Source organism: Vombatus ursinus, unplaced genomic scaffold (assembly GCF_900497805.2).
Source record: "Vombatus ursinus unplaced genomic scaffold, bare-nosed wombat genome assembly UNPS02015255.1, whole genome shotgun sequence".
NCBI lineage: Eukaryota > Metazoa > Chordata > Mammalia > Diprotodontia > Vombatidae > Vombatus > Vombatus ursinus.
The window spans coordinates 23013280-23029543 of record NW_020955033.1 but is presented as its reverse complement, the minus strand read 5'-3'; the positions used below and the strand labels follow the sequence as shown (position 1 = coordinate 23029543).

Genomic DNA, 16264 nt, shown 5'->3' with positions numbered 1-16264 from the left:
TGTGTGTGTGTGTGTGTGTGTGTGTGTGTGTGTGTGTGTGTGTGTGTATGTGTGTGTGTATGGGGGGGGTGTCCATAAATTTTTTATAAATATTTTGATAATTATATTTCAACCTAACTGGTTTCCTTTGTAATCCTGTTTATTTTATTTTATGCATTCAAAAAACATTGTTCTCAGAAGAGGTCTATAGTCTTCACCAGACTCTCCGAGGGGCTCATCATCCAAAACAGGTCAAGAAGCCCTGCTTTGGAGTAGCTGTACCTAGTAGTTTGTACGTGGGAGCTGTCTGAGGTGACCTAGAGAAACGTACCTTTCTTTCTCTTTTGTTCCAGGTTAGCACAGAGTCCTGAGGTTCTCAATTTAGTCAGTCATACTCGGAGGGAAAAGGAGAAGGTGTCCCTAGGAGTCTGCAACTTGAATAAGCCACCTTTTCTACTGCTGCTGAAAAACTCAACAAAGATCAGCACACCCAGGACATTCAACATTGATAGGGTATGCATCACAGCAATCAACTCTGTGTTCTCTCTATCCACAAGTTTCCTCTGTTCTCATTTATTGCCTAGATGCTAACAGAGACTGAAAAGTCATTGAACTACTTTATGCTCAGGGGAAAGACTGAAAGCCTCATGGTGGGCTGGATTAGGAATGTAGCTAGGGAACCTGCCTAGCTAAACTAGGGAACTTAGCCTCAGCCTAATTGTGTGATCATAAACTAATTATGTTCCCTCTCAGTTAATGAAGAATAAAATGGGTTTTGGATACATGTCTCTCTCTGACATACAGAAATGCTTGAACCTCAGTTTCCTCATCTGTAAATTAGGTTGTCAATGAGGAAAGTGCTTGGTGACATCTGTAGTGCTTTGTAAATGGATGCCTTGTTATTTTTACAGCATTACCCATATTATTACTCCATCAACTTTGGCAGGGCGAAGAAAGTGGGAAGATTCACTGGGTTTGGCTCCTGATTAGATGAGGGAGAGAGAGAAAATGAAGGATCTGCAATGACTGCAGTTTTGAGTCTCAATGACTGAGAGAAGGGCAGTGCCTTTAATAGAAAGAGATAAGTCAGGTGGCAAAGTATACCAACACATCCCATTAACTGTGATTCTAGCTTCATGCTATAAATATCTGTGAAAAAAGGGAGCATGGCTTAGTAGACTAAATGACAGCCCAGAAGCCCAAGGGTTTTTTTTTTTGAATTCTAATCCTAGCATAGTCCATCGTTACTCTCCTGGGAACCTTTTGTCAAGTCTCAACATTCTTGTCACTTGGTTTCTCCAGTTGTTAAACTTCTCTTCTGGAGATATAAAGAGTAAGAAAGTCACTGGGTTGCCTATGAGAAAACCATGGTTAAATAAATGTGAAGATATAGGATCTATCTTGCCTTAATCATAATTTCTAACTTGTTCCCTGTCCTTTTGTGACAGCTACAAGGAGATATGCATCCTGCCTCCCTGAGGAAGAAGGAAGTTCAGACAAACACCCAGTACTGCATTGAGTCGGCTCAGTCCCAGACTTCTAAAGGAGCTTATCAGTTTGGGGACAGTCCCAGCAGCCACTTGGTGTACGCATTCCCTAATGAGATGCTGAAAGACAGGTATTGGCATAATAGTTTGAAATTTTGCTTTACTCCAGCTCGATCTAAGGACTTAGCCATGATTCTCAAAGCTCTAAAATGGAAGGAATAGAGAAGGTTCTTCAGAATTATTTAATGAGAAGGAAGGAAAAGGGACCTGGCTCTTTAATCAGCCAATAAGCATTTATTAAGCACTGTGTTTCAAGGGATACAGAGAAGAGGCAAGCCTTTGCCTTCAAGGAGCTTACATTCTAATGGCAGAGAGATGGATTATTTTGCTAATGAGCTGGTATCTACAAGAGACAAGTGGCAAGAATGCCCACAATGACTTCCTCATACTTGAAATAAAAACATGTTAACCTTCTGTACAGGAGCTGACTTCAGCCCCTATCCCCAGTTTAGAAATGGGAATGGCCTGAAAATAATTGTGATGTTTCATTCCCAAATTGCTATTTGCTTGTAAGAAAGCACACATTCCACCTTCCTTGCATTTTATATTCAAAGAGACATAATCACTTTTCATTAGAAAAGTTTTTCAAATGGATCATTTTTAGACAAAGTATCTTGGCTTCTTTGTGGTGGAAACTTAATTTCTATCAATGAGAAAGGAGTGGCAGCTCGCTGGGCTTGGAAGCAGGAAGAATCATCTTCCTGAGTTCAAATGTAGTTTCAGACACTAACTAGCTATGTGACCCTGGGCAAGTCACTTAACTCTGTTTGCTTCAGTTTTCTCATCTCTAAAATGAGCTGCAGAAGGAAATTGCAAATTGCAAAGCTCCTCTAGTGTCTTTGCCAAGAAAACCCCAAATGGGGTCACCAAGAGTCAGCCTTGACTGAAAGGATTCAGCAACAAAGTCTTGGCTTCTTTGTGGTGGCAACTTATGTTTCTAGTCGTGAGAAAAGAGTGAACCAAAATACCACACGAAAAGAAAGTGGGAAAGGGAATTTTTGGAAAGGGCCCTTTTTCCGTCTAAAAAAATCATCAGGAATTCTTGATGGAACACCTATAAAATAGTTTTCAGAAAGACAAGTCATTGTAACATACTGGACGGAGAGTCAGAAAAAGCTGTTGCCTCTGACAAATACTGGCAACTTGAACCCTGGGCAAGTCATTTCAGCTCTTCATACCCCAGGCAATTCTCCAAGACTATAATTTGCAAAGCCTGTGCCGGTCTGCACTGGTGGAGGGAGTTGGGGAATTCCGCATGCTAATGAAATCACATCGCAGTTGAAATAATAATAAAAATAATAATAGCATTTCTATAGTGCTTTAAGGTTTGCAAAACAGTTTACGTATGTTAATAAAATAGCTAATATCCCCTATGTAGTTTGAATGTTCAGTTCCATTTGATTTTACAAACATTTTAAAGTCTTCGTTATGTTCTTGGCACTGTGTTAGGTGCTGGGATACAAAACAAAAATGAAGCAGTCTCTGCCCTCAAGGAGCTTACAGTCTCCTGGAGGTAAATCATCATGTCCACAGAAAAGTCATATTGTTCACAAATAAGTTGTAAGGTTTCTGTAGCCATCCGTTGGCCTTGCTCCCAAATAAACACAACTGCAGCAAGTTCTTATAGCTTTTGAGAAGGAGGTGGCAGCAACTGACTTACTTTCATCTTGTGGGGGGAGGGCAAGATAAACAAATTGGGAATAGTAAGCAAGGAGCAAGATGAAAATGAAGGTTAGTGTAATGCATGAGAGGAAAGCAAGTTGAAAAAGTGAACAGGGCATCTAGGAAAGGAATGGTAATAAAGTATTACAGGAGAAAGCCTCTTCCAACCAGTGAAACTGCCGCTGTTTTATAGATTGATTCATCACAGCCCTCTTTGAAACCCCTTTGACTACCCAATTGGAAAAACAATTCGCACATAAGCCTAAAAGGGAAGGCAAAAGTAAATGTCATTTATAGTTATGAGCCCATTTCCCTGACTATTTTCTATAGGATGACTACTCATGAAGCTGGGTTGACCTTGATGATAATAAATGATGTTCATGTAATACTTAAAGAGCAGTTAGATGGCGCCGTGGATAGAGAACTGGGTCTGAAGTCAGAAAGACTCTTCTTCCAGAGTTCAAATCTGGCCTCAGACACTTAATAGCTGGGTAATGCTGGGCAAGTCATTTAACCCTGTTGGTCTCACTTTCCTCATCTGTAAAATGAGCCGGAGAAGGAAATGGCAAACCACTCCACTATCTTTGCCAAGAAAATCCTAACTAGGATCATGAAGAGTCAGATATGATGGAAATGACTTAACAATAACAATTTAAGGTCCATGAAGTACTTTACATATACTATCTCTTGGTCCACACAGCAACGTTGTAGCATAGGTAGGGTCAGTATTTTTATCCCCATTTTACAGATAGGGAAACTGTGACTTGCCCAAGGTCAGACAGCTAAGTAACATAGTGAGGCTTCATCTTCCTCACAAATACTAAGTATTAGGGTGTTATGTGGAAAATGCCTGGTAAACCATAAAGCACAAATGTGAGCTATCATTATAAGTAACATGTCAGACTCCTGTCTTCCCTGCCAATATTCTCCCCCAGTTATAAAATAAAAAATACAACAGCTCACAGAAATGCAGAGAGGATTGCCGACCACACGTAGCTCACCTTCAGCAGACCTACTGGTCAACAAATCCTTTAGCTCCAAATATCAACACTGCTCCCTTGTTATTTACATTTCCAGGAAGATGCAAGAGTTTTGTATATTCTGTGCCTCTTGTTCTTATCCAGGCTCTCAGTTGCCTCCTTTGATTCTCATTTGATACACTATGCAATTAATTTAGCCCTTAGGCAACTTGGGTCAAAAAGTATAACTGTCACACAAATTTCTGTCTAGTCCCTTTTCCCTCCGCAATATAAGGGCCATTGGTGATCATTATTTGCATTAATGAGAACTGTAACTATGCAACAGAATATAATGTCCCAGATATTTGGATCTCTCCCTGACCTGACTGAGCATTAGCCAGTCCTTAGAAGCAGAAAGCTGCTTCTTTAAGATACAACTTTGCTATAAAACACATTTCATATCCGATATTCATCCGTAGATGTGATGAACCTCAGTTTTGTAGTATTCCTTTACTCATTCCCAGAGTCAGGAAGACCTGAGCATAAATCCAGCTTCAGACACTTACCGACTGTGTGACCTAGGACAAGTCACTTAACCTCTGTTTACCTCAAGTTCTTCATCTATAATTATTCAGTCATTTCAGTCATGTATAACTCTTTGTAACCCCATTCGGGGCTTTCTTGGCAAGGATACTAGAGTGGTTTACCATTTCCTTCTCCAGCTCTTTTCCCAGCAGTTGAAACTGAGACAAACAGGGTTAAGTGATTTGCCCAGTGTCACACAGCTAGTTAATATCTGAGGCTGGATTTGAATTCAGAAAGATGAGTCTTCCTGATTTCCAAGCCCAGTGCTCTAGCTACTGTGCCACCTGGCTGCCTGTACCTTGCCTCCTAGAGTTGTTTTGAAGATAATATCACATAATATTTATAAAGCACTATGAAACCCTGAAAGACTATGTAAATGTTAATTATTTTCATATTATTATAGAGGGAAATAACCTCCTGCCTCTTATCACTCACCCTTCTGTGAGCATATATAAAAAGTAATATATATTTAGGGGCATAAAAATTCCACCTTGCTATTCAATATACAATTATACAACTGGCTAAATCTCGCCATAAAATTTCATAGCAACTCCCTAGGAGAGCAGATAAATAGCAGCAACTGAACCGGGAAGAGTTACTCTAAGGTAACGCCAAAGAATATGAGAAGGGTAGGATGCGTGACCTGGGGCAAATTTCTTCTCTCTGTACCTCAGTTTCCTGAAGGACTTTACAAATTATTTTTCCTAACAAAATTTCTTTTCATTCTGAACTTATTAACAAATACCAAATAAAATGGGTATTTGCATATACATAGTAGAACAGAAAAAAAAGAAAATTGTACATGAAATTGTGGGTCTCTGTTACATACAGCTTGATTTTCTTTTTTAGATGTATGATAGCTTTCAAAACTATCCTGCTAGTATGTACTTCTTTCTGGCCTCCCCTTGGTTCTCTACATTTATGAGTGGCAGTAAAAGACTTCATCCTCAGGCTTTATCTCCTTCAGTTACAGATCACAGTTTGCTGTGGATATACGGACAACTTCCAATGCTTCAGGACTGATGTTTTTTGTGGGAAGTAAGAGCTCCTCAGTGGTGCTTTACATTGCAAAGGGACACGTTGTCTTTTTGCTGAGGGCAGAAGGAAAGAAATTAAGACTGAAAACCAAAGAGAAATTCAACGATGGGAAATGGCACACGGTAAGACGTGCTATAGCAGTGGAAAACTCACAGCCCAAATCACTGAAATATGTGTGCCATGGATGCGACCCTTCACAGACCCAACATGCTTCATAGAGAAAAATCAAGCCAGGAACTCCACCTCTGGCTTTAGATCCTGTGCCTGGATGCCTGATGAGGAACAATAAGAGGCAATATTATATCTTCCCATACATTCATTGTTTTAAATATTTAACACGCCATGTCTATGCAACTTTTTCTCAACACTGAGAAACTTATAAAAGTATAGTATTATAAAAGACTCCACGATGGAACAAACTTTTTTTTCCCCCAGAAACTTTGACCAGGCTTATCTGTGTTGTCCTATCTCCCTTGTCTTTTCCTGCTCCCTAGGTCATAATAATAATAGTAATAATAATGGCTGGCATTCATGTAGCACTTTTGAGTTTTACAAAGTGCTTTACATAAATTATCTCGCTTTAAAACAATGCTAAGAGACTGGTACTACAGGTCTTGCTATCCCCAGTTTACAGATGAGTTAACCAAGTCTCAGAAGCTAGCCTGGTCATATAGCTAAGTGTGAGATCACAAGCTCATACATAGATATTAGAAAGGCCCTCAGAGGTTATCTAGTTTGACCCCCTCATTGTTTTTTGTTGTTTTTTTTAGGCAATTAGAGTTAAGTGACTTGCCTAGGGTCACACAGCTAGTAAGTGTCAAGGCCAGATTTGAACTCAGGTCCTCCTGATTCCAGGGCTGGTGTTTCTATCCACTGCACCACCTAGCTGCCCCGCTCCCCATTTTCTAGGTGACAAAAGTGAGGTTTAGGAAGATTAAGTGACTTGCGGGAAGACACATAGCTACTAAGTGTCAGAGGTATGATTTGAACTAAGGTCCTGCAGATTCCAAGTCTGGACTCTATCCATGGTGCCAAGCTGCATCCTTATCCTGAATCTACATACAATGCTTTTCCCACTGCACTGCTTCTCCAAGCTGGCCATTACCCCTCCCTCTAAGCAAAATGACGTAATACTCTCTTTGCCCAGTTGTACCCCTATTATGCCTGAGATGTCCTCTCCATAGCGTCCTAAACCCTCCCTCCTTCCCCATTCAGGCTGCTTTCATAATCTCTTTACCAGTAAAGCCTCTCCTGATTCCTGATTGTATAAAATGTTAATAGGGGTGCTCTGGAGCCAACTCAAACCAACTTATGAGAACCAATTGTTATATTTTCTATGGGAGCATTTACCCCTCAGAAACAGCAAACACTACAAATGAGGCTTTGATTTATAGTTTTGTTGATTGTCTAGGCTTAAGAAAGTGCTGGAGAAACATGTTAATAATGCAGATTAAATTTAAAAGTATGTCATCCATTATTGGGTGGAGTGAAGCACTAGCTGTTAAACATTTACCAGTACACCCCTGAGAGACATCATTTACCCCAACCCTCTCTTCTTCCTGAAGAGGAAACTAAGACCCAGAGAGGTTTAGTGACTTGCTAGTTGGCACCAATTGAGACTAAAAGCCAGGTTTCCTGACATCCATCTCAGGTCTCATACCCCATTGCCTCTTTTACAAGAAAGCATAATGTCATGAGAGTGTGGCAGAATGAAAAGGAGACCAGAGCCTACATCAGGACCCTGGGGTTCGAGTCATTGCTTTGACACTGATTGGCTGTGGGGACGGTGGACAAGTCACACCACTGAACTGTCTGAAGTGCCACTAAAGTCAATTTTTTTCCTCTTTTTAATTCTAGTAACTAGTAGCTGAGTTCAGCTCCAACTGCCCAGTCAAAGAGGAATCTAAATCTGGATGTTTTCTTTCTCTCCAAGGTCATGTTTGGGCACGAGGGAAGGAAGGCCCGTCTTGTTTTAGATGGTCTAAAAGTCCACGAAGGAAGCTTGGCTGGAAATACTATCTTTCCTATCAAACCGCCGCTGATCTACCTGGGGGCCTCTCCTAGGGTGAAACTGAAGGTAAATACTTCGGCTTTTGGAGGGATGAAAATATTCCAACTATGGAATTATAACCATAATCAAGATATATAATGCCTTACTTATAGATTGCTGGGTTGTTGTTTTTTAAAATATACTTAATGCCCATAAACCCCCAAATTCTACTCCCGAAGAAGTTCTTTCTTCACCCCTCTGCATTCCTAAGGAGATCATAAGACCCAGAGTGAATCATCAGGGACCAATCTCCCCATAATGACTGTGCTAGCTGAAATTCTTACTGTCTGCACTCCAGGATATGCAGGAACAGAATAAATTTCTTCATAGCTTATCCATAACTCATTGGTTCGGTGCATCATGCTGGGACACCTTGGGGCCCTTGATTACTAAATATTATAGTCAACCCATAGGAATCATAATTGCATAATTAACTTTAAATTGTGGTCAGCCACAAGGAATCAGGATCCTGAGGGATTTGAAATATAGACTGTTTCAGTGAGTGATATTAAGTCATAAAAACTTTTTTTTTTATATACCATAGGAATTCAAATCTCTTGTCTCTGACATTAATACCAGATTGGCTACAGAATTTCAGAGTAGGAAGGGACTTCAGAGTTCATCTGGATTAAGCCATGCCCACACCTAAAGAGAATCTGCTTTGTAACACCCCCCCCACATGGCATCATTAAGCCTCTACTAGAAGAGCTCCTATAATTGGGAATTCACTCCCCCAGATTGCATCCCTTTCCACTTCAAGCCTCCTATCCTCTGTGGTGCCTTAGCTGACTGTGAATATTTGTTCCATCTGGTTCAACATTTGTTTAGTGCCTATTCCGGGTGAAGGATTGAATAAACAATGTGCCTCTCAGATCATTCACTTCTCTTTAATTTAGCCCATTATGATTTGGCTATTTATTAATTAAATCCTTTTTAGATAGATCATAGCATCCCTCATAAGATGGTCCATATTACTTGTTGACCTCATTACAAAAATGGGGTTAGTACCAATGAATGTCTGTAAATTGCATTTAACTCTCTTCACAATAAGTACCCACTGGCTTTAATGAGTGTTTTTCAATAATTCAAACCATCCCAGTGGTGCATAACATCCTCATTTGCCTCCTAATTTAATTGTAGAACATTTATGAAGTATTAGGACTTGATGTATTTGATGATGTGATTAGCAACTTTCCACTTGATCATATTTTTAGAACTTGGTGATTCACTGGCCTCTTTTCATATACTACAACTACCTTTTATTAAACTCTTAACTCAATCAGAAGAAAATCTGGAAGATGTTTTGTACCTTCAAGAAAGTGAGGCGGCAGGTGTGAGAATTATAGGGCAGAGGTCTCTGCTGCTGTGCATCTCACCTCCCTGTTGTGTGTTTATATTTGTGTGTGTGTGTGTGGAAAAATATGCACACAGTTGTATAAATGTGCTTATGTATATTATACTCTCTCTATATGACATATGTATATATTATAGTATATATGTTATGTGTATATGTATATATCTCTAAATATATATGTCATACATGTGGGAACATCTATTTATGCATATGTGTGTACATCTAGTATATAGCTATATATGTGATTGAATATGTATACACACATGTTGTGTGCATTGCATATACATAGCATTTATGCATGCATACATACATATTTTATCTATATATGGAAACAGAAGAGACAGACATTTTCCTACAACCAAGCCCACCATCCCTTATTTTCTAATAAGCCATCCTTGGCCTTTCCCTTTCTAATCTATGTACATAATTGTTTAGAGCTGTTCATTTCCTCTAAAGTTCCCTTTTTTCTCCAAATATTTGCAGAGCCTCCCCAAGACCAGCTTTGTGGGATGCCTGAGGAACTTTCAGTTTGATGGAAAGGCCTTGGACACCCCCTCTCAAAACTTTGGGGTAACCCCCTGTTTGGGTGGCCCTCTTGAGAAAGGAGTGTATTTCTCCCAAGAAGGCGGGCACATCAGCTTTGGTGAGGAACAGCTACGCGGTGTTTCTGTCTCTGAGTCTTGAGTTCACTCTCCTTTTTATTTGAGCATTTTGATAAACAATTCTAACTATTTTTATTTTTAAAAGATGACTCCTGGATGCAGGGAAAGGAATTTAAAATAGTTGTCAGCATTCGTCCTAGAAGCCTCAGTGGAATCTTAGTGCATTTTGGAAGACAACCTGGGCAGCATTTAAGTGTTTATATGGAGGAAGGAAAGGTGAGTGATAGCTCTATTTCCTTCTATTGGAATGGGAAGAGCACATTGGCTATGGATAAGACTGGAGCCCATTTTCAGAAGGCTGTGATTGACAAGTGTGTGGGAGAGGACAGAGTAATAGCTCTGGAGTTTAGGGAACTATTTTATCTTTATCAAATTGCTTAATATTCATGTGCCACACTTCCTCACCTGTGCAGGGGGACAATAATCCCTTTACAACTCTTTAATAAGAGTCAGTGAAATGAAACCTGCTCGTGAACTGCTGTAACTATGTGACATCCTCACTCAAAAATCACCCCCCACTGCTCTTGGGTTCAGCTTTGGGAAGCACGTTTTAGGAACAGCATTGATAAGCTCGAGAGGGTCTGGAGGACAGTAACTAACATGCAATATGAGCAATTGGTCAAACATTTATTAAGCACCCCACTTTGTTCAAGGTGCTATGCTAGGTGCCTGGGAAACAGTGACAGAAATGAAACAATCCCTGGTTTTAAGGAGTATGCCAGCTTTCTCTGGGGCAGCGGGGAGATGGAATAACATGTACACATGTATGTAAATAAAGTATATACAATGAATACAAAGTAATTCCAAGAGAGTACTAGTAGCTAGTGGAGATAGGGACTGGCTTCGTGTAGAAGGCAGTACGTGAGCTGAGCTTTATAGGGAAAGGGTGGTTAGGGATTATAACAGGTGAAGGGAAGGAGGAATATGTTCTAGAAATGGAGGACAACCTGTGTAAAGGTACATAGGCAGGAGATGTGTGTAAGGTATAGCAAGCAGGCCAGCTTGGATTGGAGAATACTTCAAAGTGAATAATGTCTATAAGCCCTGAAAGCTAGACTGACTACAGGGTCATTAAGGCCTTTATATGCCAAATGAGGGAGTTTTTATTTTGTCTTGGAGGCAGTAGGGAGCCAGTGAAGCTTTTAGAGGAGGAGAGTGCTGTAGTCAGACACCTCTGCTTCAGGAATATCACTTTGGCAGCTTTGTGGAGGTAGGTGGATTAGATAAATGAGACAGCTGAGGGAAGGAAACAAATTAGGAGCTGACACTGTGGTATATGGGATGGGGGCAGGGAGATGGCAGAGTGGATGGAGTGCTGGCCTGAATTCAAACCCATCCTCAGATACTAATATGTGACCTTGGACAAGTCACTGTAAATTAAGATAATAATAAATTTTGCCTCCCTGGATTGTTGTGAAGATCAAATAAGGTATTTGTAAAGTGTTAACTAGTGCCTGGCACACAGTAGGTGCTATATAAATGCTTGCTATTATTATTAGGGACCTGAATTAGGATGTAAGCCATGTGAGTGCAGAAAAGCAGATAGTGTTAGTGGAAGTAGAACTGTCGATATCTGGCAACTGATTGGATGTGGAACATGAAAGAGTCAAAGGTAATCATTTTAAGGAATTAGGCAGACAAAAGGAGGCTTGATGGAAGGAAGGAATTTGTCACACAAAATCAGGCTTGCTCTGTTCCGTCACAGAGGGCAAAATTAAGCATTAATGGGTAGAATTATTCTGCAAAGACACACATTTAGATTTGCTATAATGAAAAATGTCCCAGTAATGACATGTGTCCAAAAATGTAATGGGCTCCTTCGTTCCCCTAGCAATGAGTGACCTTTCTGTGTAGCCCTGAGGTCAGCTGGGAGAGCTCCTGGATATGAAAGGATGAACCACAAGTAAAGTCAAGAACCCTCCACTCGAAGGAAGAAAATGACATAGTTTTATTTAGTTCAAAAACTGCCAGAAAAGGCCACGTCATCTAATTGTGGGCAGATTTTATGTAAATAATATGTAAATATCACTCCAGTTTTCCTTACTTGGAAATTTGATGTGCCATTAGTAATGCCTAGAAGGCATTTTTAATTTCCTCAAAGAAAAGTCACTATAAAAATACAAGGTATTCTTTTGGCATCTTTATCTAGCTGGCTGCCTAGTCCTTCCACCGGGTCTTGTGTCCCAGACAGCAACACCTTTGGCCTATCAAATCTCACCTGCTGATGGGTCCAAAGCCAGATGTGCTTCTATATAAATTTCAGGAAAGACTTATCATCTAACTTATTGATCACTAATATTTACCAATCTTTGAGTAGTGAATAAAAACATCATCTTAATAGATTGGACATGACTGGCACTATTGCTCTGCATCATTGGTCATTCTTTGGGACTGGAGGCATCTCATTTAGCATTAGACAGTCAGGAGTATGCAATGTGAGGAGTGAGCACAAGTTGTAGATTCTTTGTAATCCCTCTTATGTGCTCAACACCTGGGTGTTCCTAGGGAACATCAATGGAATGAATAGGGCAATAGGGACAGAACCAAAAAAGCCTCTTCTCTTCCTGGAAGAACTCATAGAAAAAGTCCTTATGTGTTTCAGGTCACTGCTTCTGTGGACAGTGGGGTTGGTGAGATGCTGACATCAGTCACACCTAAGCAATCTCTATGTGATGGACAGTGGCACTCAGTGGCAGGTATGGTAGCAGATGCTAGGAAAAATGACTTTCTATTTCAAAATGGATTGTTTCCAAACTTTTTAAAGGAAATAAACATTTGGAACCTCTTTTAGTTAACACTAATGCCTACCAATTCAGTTAATGCCTGCCAGCAATGAGAAAGCTAAACACGATGTCTATTCTAAGGTAGATCTGGTCTAAGCCCCTAAATTGTGTATATGACTTAAGAATTCGATTCCCCTTGTGTGTTATTACATTAATATGATGTTTGAACCTGGTAAGTAGATTCAAAGAACAGCTCTCATTTATGTGGACTTCTCACTAAAATCTTGTAAGGCAGGCAGTACAAGATTTATAATCCCTATTTTACAGATGAAGAAAACAAGGGTTAGGAATATGAATTGACTTGTCCACTGTTTTGCACAGCTAATTAATTGCTGAACTGGGGCTGCAATGAAGGTCTTTTGACACCAAATCCAATACTCCCCACTACATCAAATCAGCTATGTGTTCCTAAGGGTAATTGTTGGGGTAGGCTTTTTTTTTTTTGCTTTAAAAATACGTTTTGGATGGGCTTTGAGCCATTAATGAGGACAATTAAATAAGCAAACCCTTAGGCTGAAAAGAAAAGAAACATAGGCAACATTAGTTCATGGAAGTGTGTGACTATGGAAAGTGACGTTTCCTTGGAGACAGGTATCGCAGCTTTGACAATTCAGTGAGCTTCAATATCCTCACCTGGAAAATAGGGGCAACAGATACTTGTACTGCCTGGTTCTCAGGGCTGTTGTGAGAAATGCCTTTGGTCCACCCTAAAGTGCTACAGAAATGTGAGGCATCATCAGTAGTGGGCGCTGTCTTCAAGACCCCGAATACTCACAATACACACATATATGTGTATACACAGACACATGTGCATGCATATATGTGTACATGTGTGTATGTGTGCACATATACATGCATATGCATATATTTTTCTCCATGCTTTCATCAGGATAGGGAGCTTTTGGTGAGGCTTTTCCTCTACCAATTAAGTCAGTGCCTACTCTGTAACTCAGAGAATGGCTTGGGACCCTGTGAGGTTAAATAACTTGCTCAAGGTCACACAGCCAGAAAGTGGCAGAACCAGAATTTAAATCCAGATTTAACTCCAATGTCAGCTGTCTATCCACTATGCCATACTGCCTCTCTGCACATACATATATACATATAAGAATGAATTTATGCTGACAATTTCTTTGGCATTTAAAGTCAGGATCTTTTTTATTTTTGCTAACTTAAAGCGGCCTTCTGGGATAACATTATAATTATAAGATTATTAACATGGGATAAATTTTTGTTTGGATTGGGGAATGGGATTCAGCAGCTTACACAGAGCTATATTCGGTGTCAGGATGAATTTGGAATCAGTTATTGAAAACCATGTTTCCACAGTACAAGTATAAATAAACACATGTAAAGGCCAAACTGGTATCATAGTTCAAGTAGCTACTCACACATGGGGAAATCTCATTGCGGGGAGGGAGTGTAACTTGACTGGCTTCATTTTCCACACAGTCACTCTAAAAGAGAATTTGCTGCAGCTCGACCTGGACACAGATAGCAGCTATGAGACTGGAGAGCTGCCTAACCTGCCGGCCAGCATCCAACAGCCTTTGTATTTGGGAGGCATCCCAGGTGACTATTCTTCAGACTGATTACATTGATTTCTCTTAACCTTCTCAGACAATCACATCAAATCCAGTTACTAGATTTATAGACTGGCGACTAGATGCCAAGAGCAGCTGTGTGCTGGTTTTCTCAGGAGTGCTCCGGCTTTGGAGATCTTGAGACTTTGCTGTAATCAAGGACCCAAAATACCAGCATCACAGGCCCATTTGGGAGCCACGGTGATGCCGCCAGTCCTCTTGTGTTCACTGGTTCAAACCGCTGCTGCTACTACACCCTGCCTCGTTCTGATAGTTCTCTAGGTGCTTTTTGGAGCCCCAAAGAAGCTGAGTTAGCTAGCATATTGATTAGAGCAGAGGATTGAGAAGAGAAGTGAAAGAAAGGAGTTCTTCTTTCTTTGTCTTCTGATCTCTACTATCAAACTGGTGACCATCATGGAGCCGGAAATGGAGACTCAGGCAAGCCAAATGTGGACAAGATAATGGATCGTGGGCTGTGAGAGCTAGAATTAGAAAGGTCCTCAGAGGCCATCTGGCCCAGCTCTGTCATTTTACAGATAAAGATTGAGGCCTGGGAAGGTTATGTGACTTGTCTTAGGACACATGGGTTGGAGGTATAAGTAGTGAGATTTGAACTCAGGTTCTCTGATTCCTGAGACAGTGAGACTGGAAATATAAAAATAAATATTAAATGTCTGTAAATATCTCTCTGCTCTCCTGATGAGTTTATTTCTCCCCCAAAGTAGGTTAGGTAGCAGCTTTATAATTATACCATGGCCTTTAAGCTTAGGGCAGAAGTTATAAAACATTGATTTACCTTCCTTGAGGACCTTAAAGGATCAGCTTGATCTTAATTTACTAGCATGTTGTTTAGGAATATCCTGCATAGAGTCAGGGAGGAGAGGGACTGGATGATTTTTTTTTTTAGTTTTTTTTTCCTACAAGAATCTGAAGAAATTTTTAAAATGCAGTGTTTGCCCTATCCATTATTTTATCCTTACAGGGTGTATATTGAGTCTCTCTCTCTCTCTTTCCTCTCTTAGCCAACTTGACAACACTGAAGCTGCCTGTACAAAAACCCTTCTTTGGCTGCCTGAAGAAGGTCACGATCAACAATGTAGCTGTCTCTGTCACTAAGGCCTCAGAAGTCCAGGGAGCTGTCAGTCTGAATGGCTGTCCTGTCTACTAACTCTAACCAGTGATGTGCATAATGAGAAAGCCCTTGGAATACAGTGTGGATGGAGCCGTCCAAAGTCCTGAATGGCATGGAATTCACCTTCTTGAATACTGACTCCCAGACACACACATTTTCCACTCTTTTCAAAATAATTCCTGAATCAAAATGTTGTCCAAAATGGCTCAACAGTCAATCTCATCCTTACTGATAGCCCCATATACTCCTCTCTTATTGGCATTGTACAAGTCTTTGACATTTGTCTATATTTTACATAAAATGTTGTTTATTTGTAAAGATGAACAAAATACCATATATTTATAATGCAGAACATGATTTCTTATTTGTTAAAAAATAACATAAGTGGAAATTGAAGCACTTTAAAGTGAAACTTTGGCATGTGTTACACAAGGTTATAATTTATGGGGCCAAATAAATGCAACATACCCTTTCAGTTTTCTGATGTTTTATGTAACATTAACGTGAAATTATACTGGAAAAATCTAATTGTTCTAATTTGTATGCTTACTGTTCAGTAGTTTACCTACAACAAACACATGAATTTGTGGCACAAGAGTCTCTAGAGGCAGAACTCTAAGGACATTAAAGAAGTATAAAGCAAAATTTTGGTTCCAACTGCCATCACACATTGACATTATTTGGGGACTGTGGTCAAAATAACTTATCTAGGGGATAGTGGAAGGGCAACAAATGGGAATGCCAACTTGAAATTCTGCCCAGTCATCATCATCAAAGTGATGCTCTTCTGGGTACTGTTGAGCTTAACAGGAAGCCCCAGGTCACACAGCCTATTCTTCACAGTTGTACCCACCAATTTATAGTAAATTGGGAATGATTACTTGGGTATGTTCAGTAGTTTTCTGATTACTAATAGAATGGCTCCCTTTT

The 16264-nt window shown here is 40.1% G+C and overlaps 1 protein-coding gene across 2 annotated transcripts in view; it reads left to right on the top strand.

Annotated features, from left to right (window-relative positions):
- LOC114031802 (laminin subunit alpha-3-like) overlaps positions 1 to 15862 on the top strand; it is a 325671-nt gene extending 309809 nt beyond the window's left edge. For both annotated transcript variants that reach the window (XM_027846940.1, XM_027846941.1), the window contains 9 exons: positions 333 to 492; positions 1428 to 1597; positions 5700 to 5892; positions 7704 to 7847; positions 9658 to 9817; positions 9922 to 10052; positions 12439 to 12532; positions 14072 to 14191; positions 15225 to 15862. In XM_027846940.1, coding sequence (XP_027702741.1) covers positions 333 to 492; positions 1428 to 1597; positions 5700 to 5892; positions 7704 to 7847; positions 9658 to 9817; positions 9922 to 10052; positions 12439 to 12532; positions 14072 to 14191; positions 15225 to 15370 — 1318 coding nt within the window. In that variant the 3' untranslated portion in view covers positions 15371 to 15862. The remainder of the gene's footprint in view (positions 1 to 332; positions 493 to 1427; positions 1598 to 5699; positions 5893 to 7703; positions 7848 to 9657; positions 9818 to 9921; positions 10053 to 12438; positions 12533 to 14071; positions 14192 to 15224) is intronic.
- Positions 15863 to 16264: the final 402 nt, after the last annotated feature.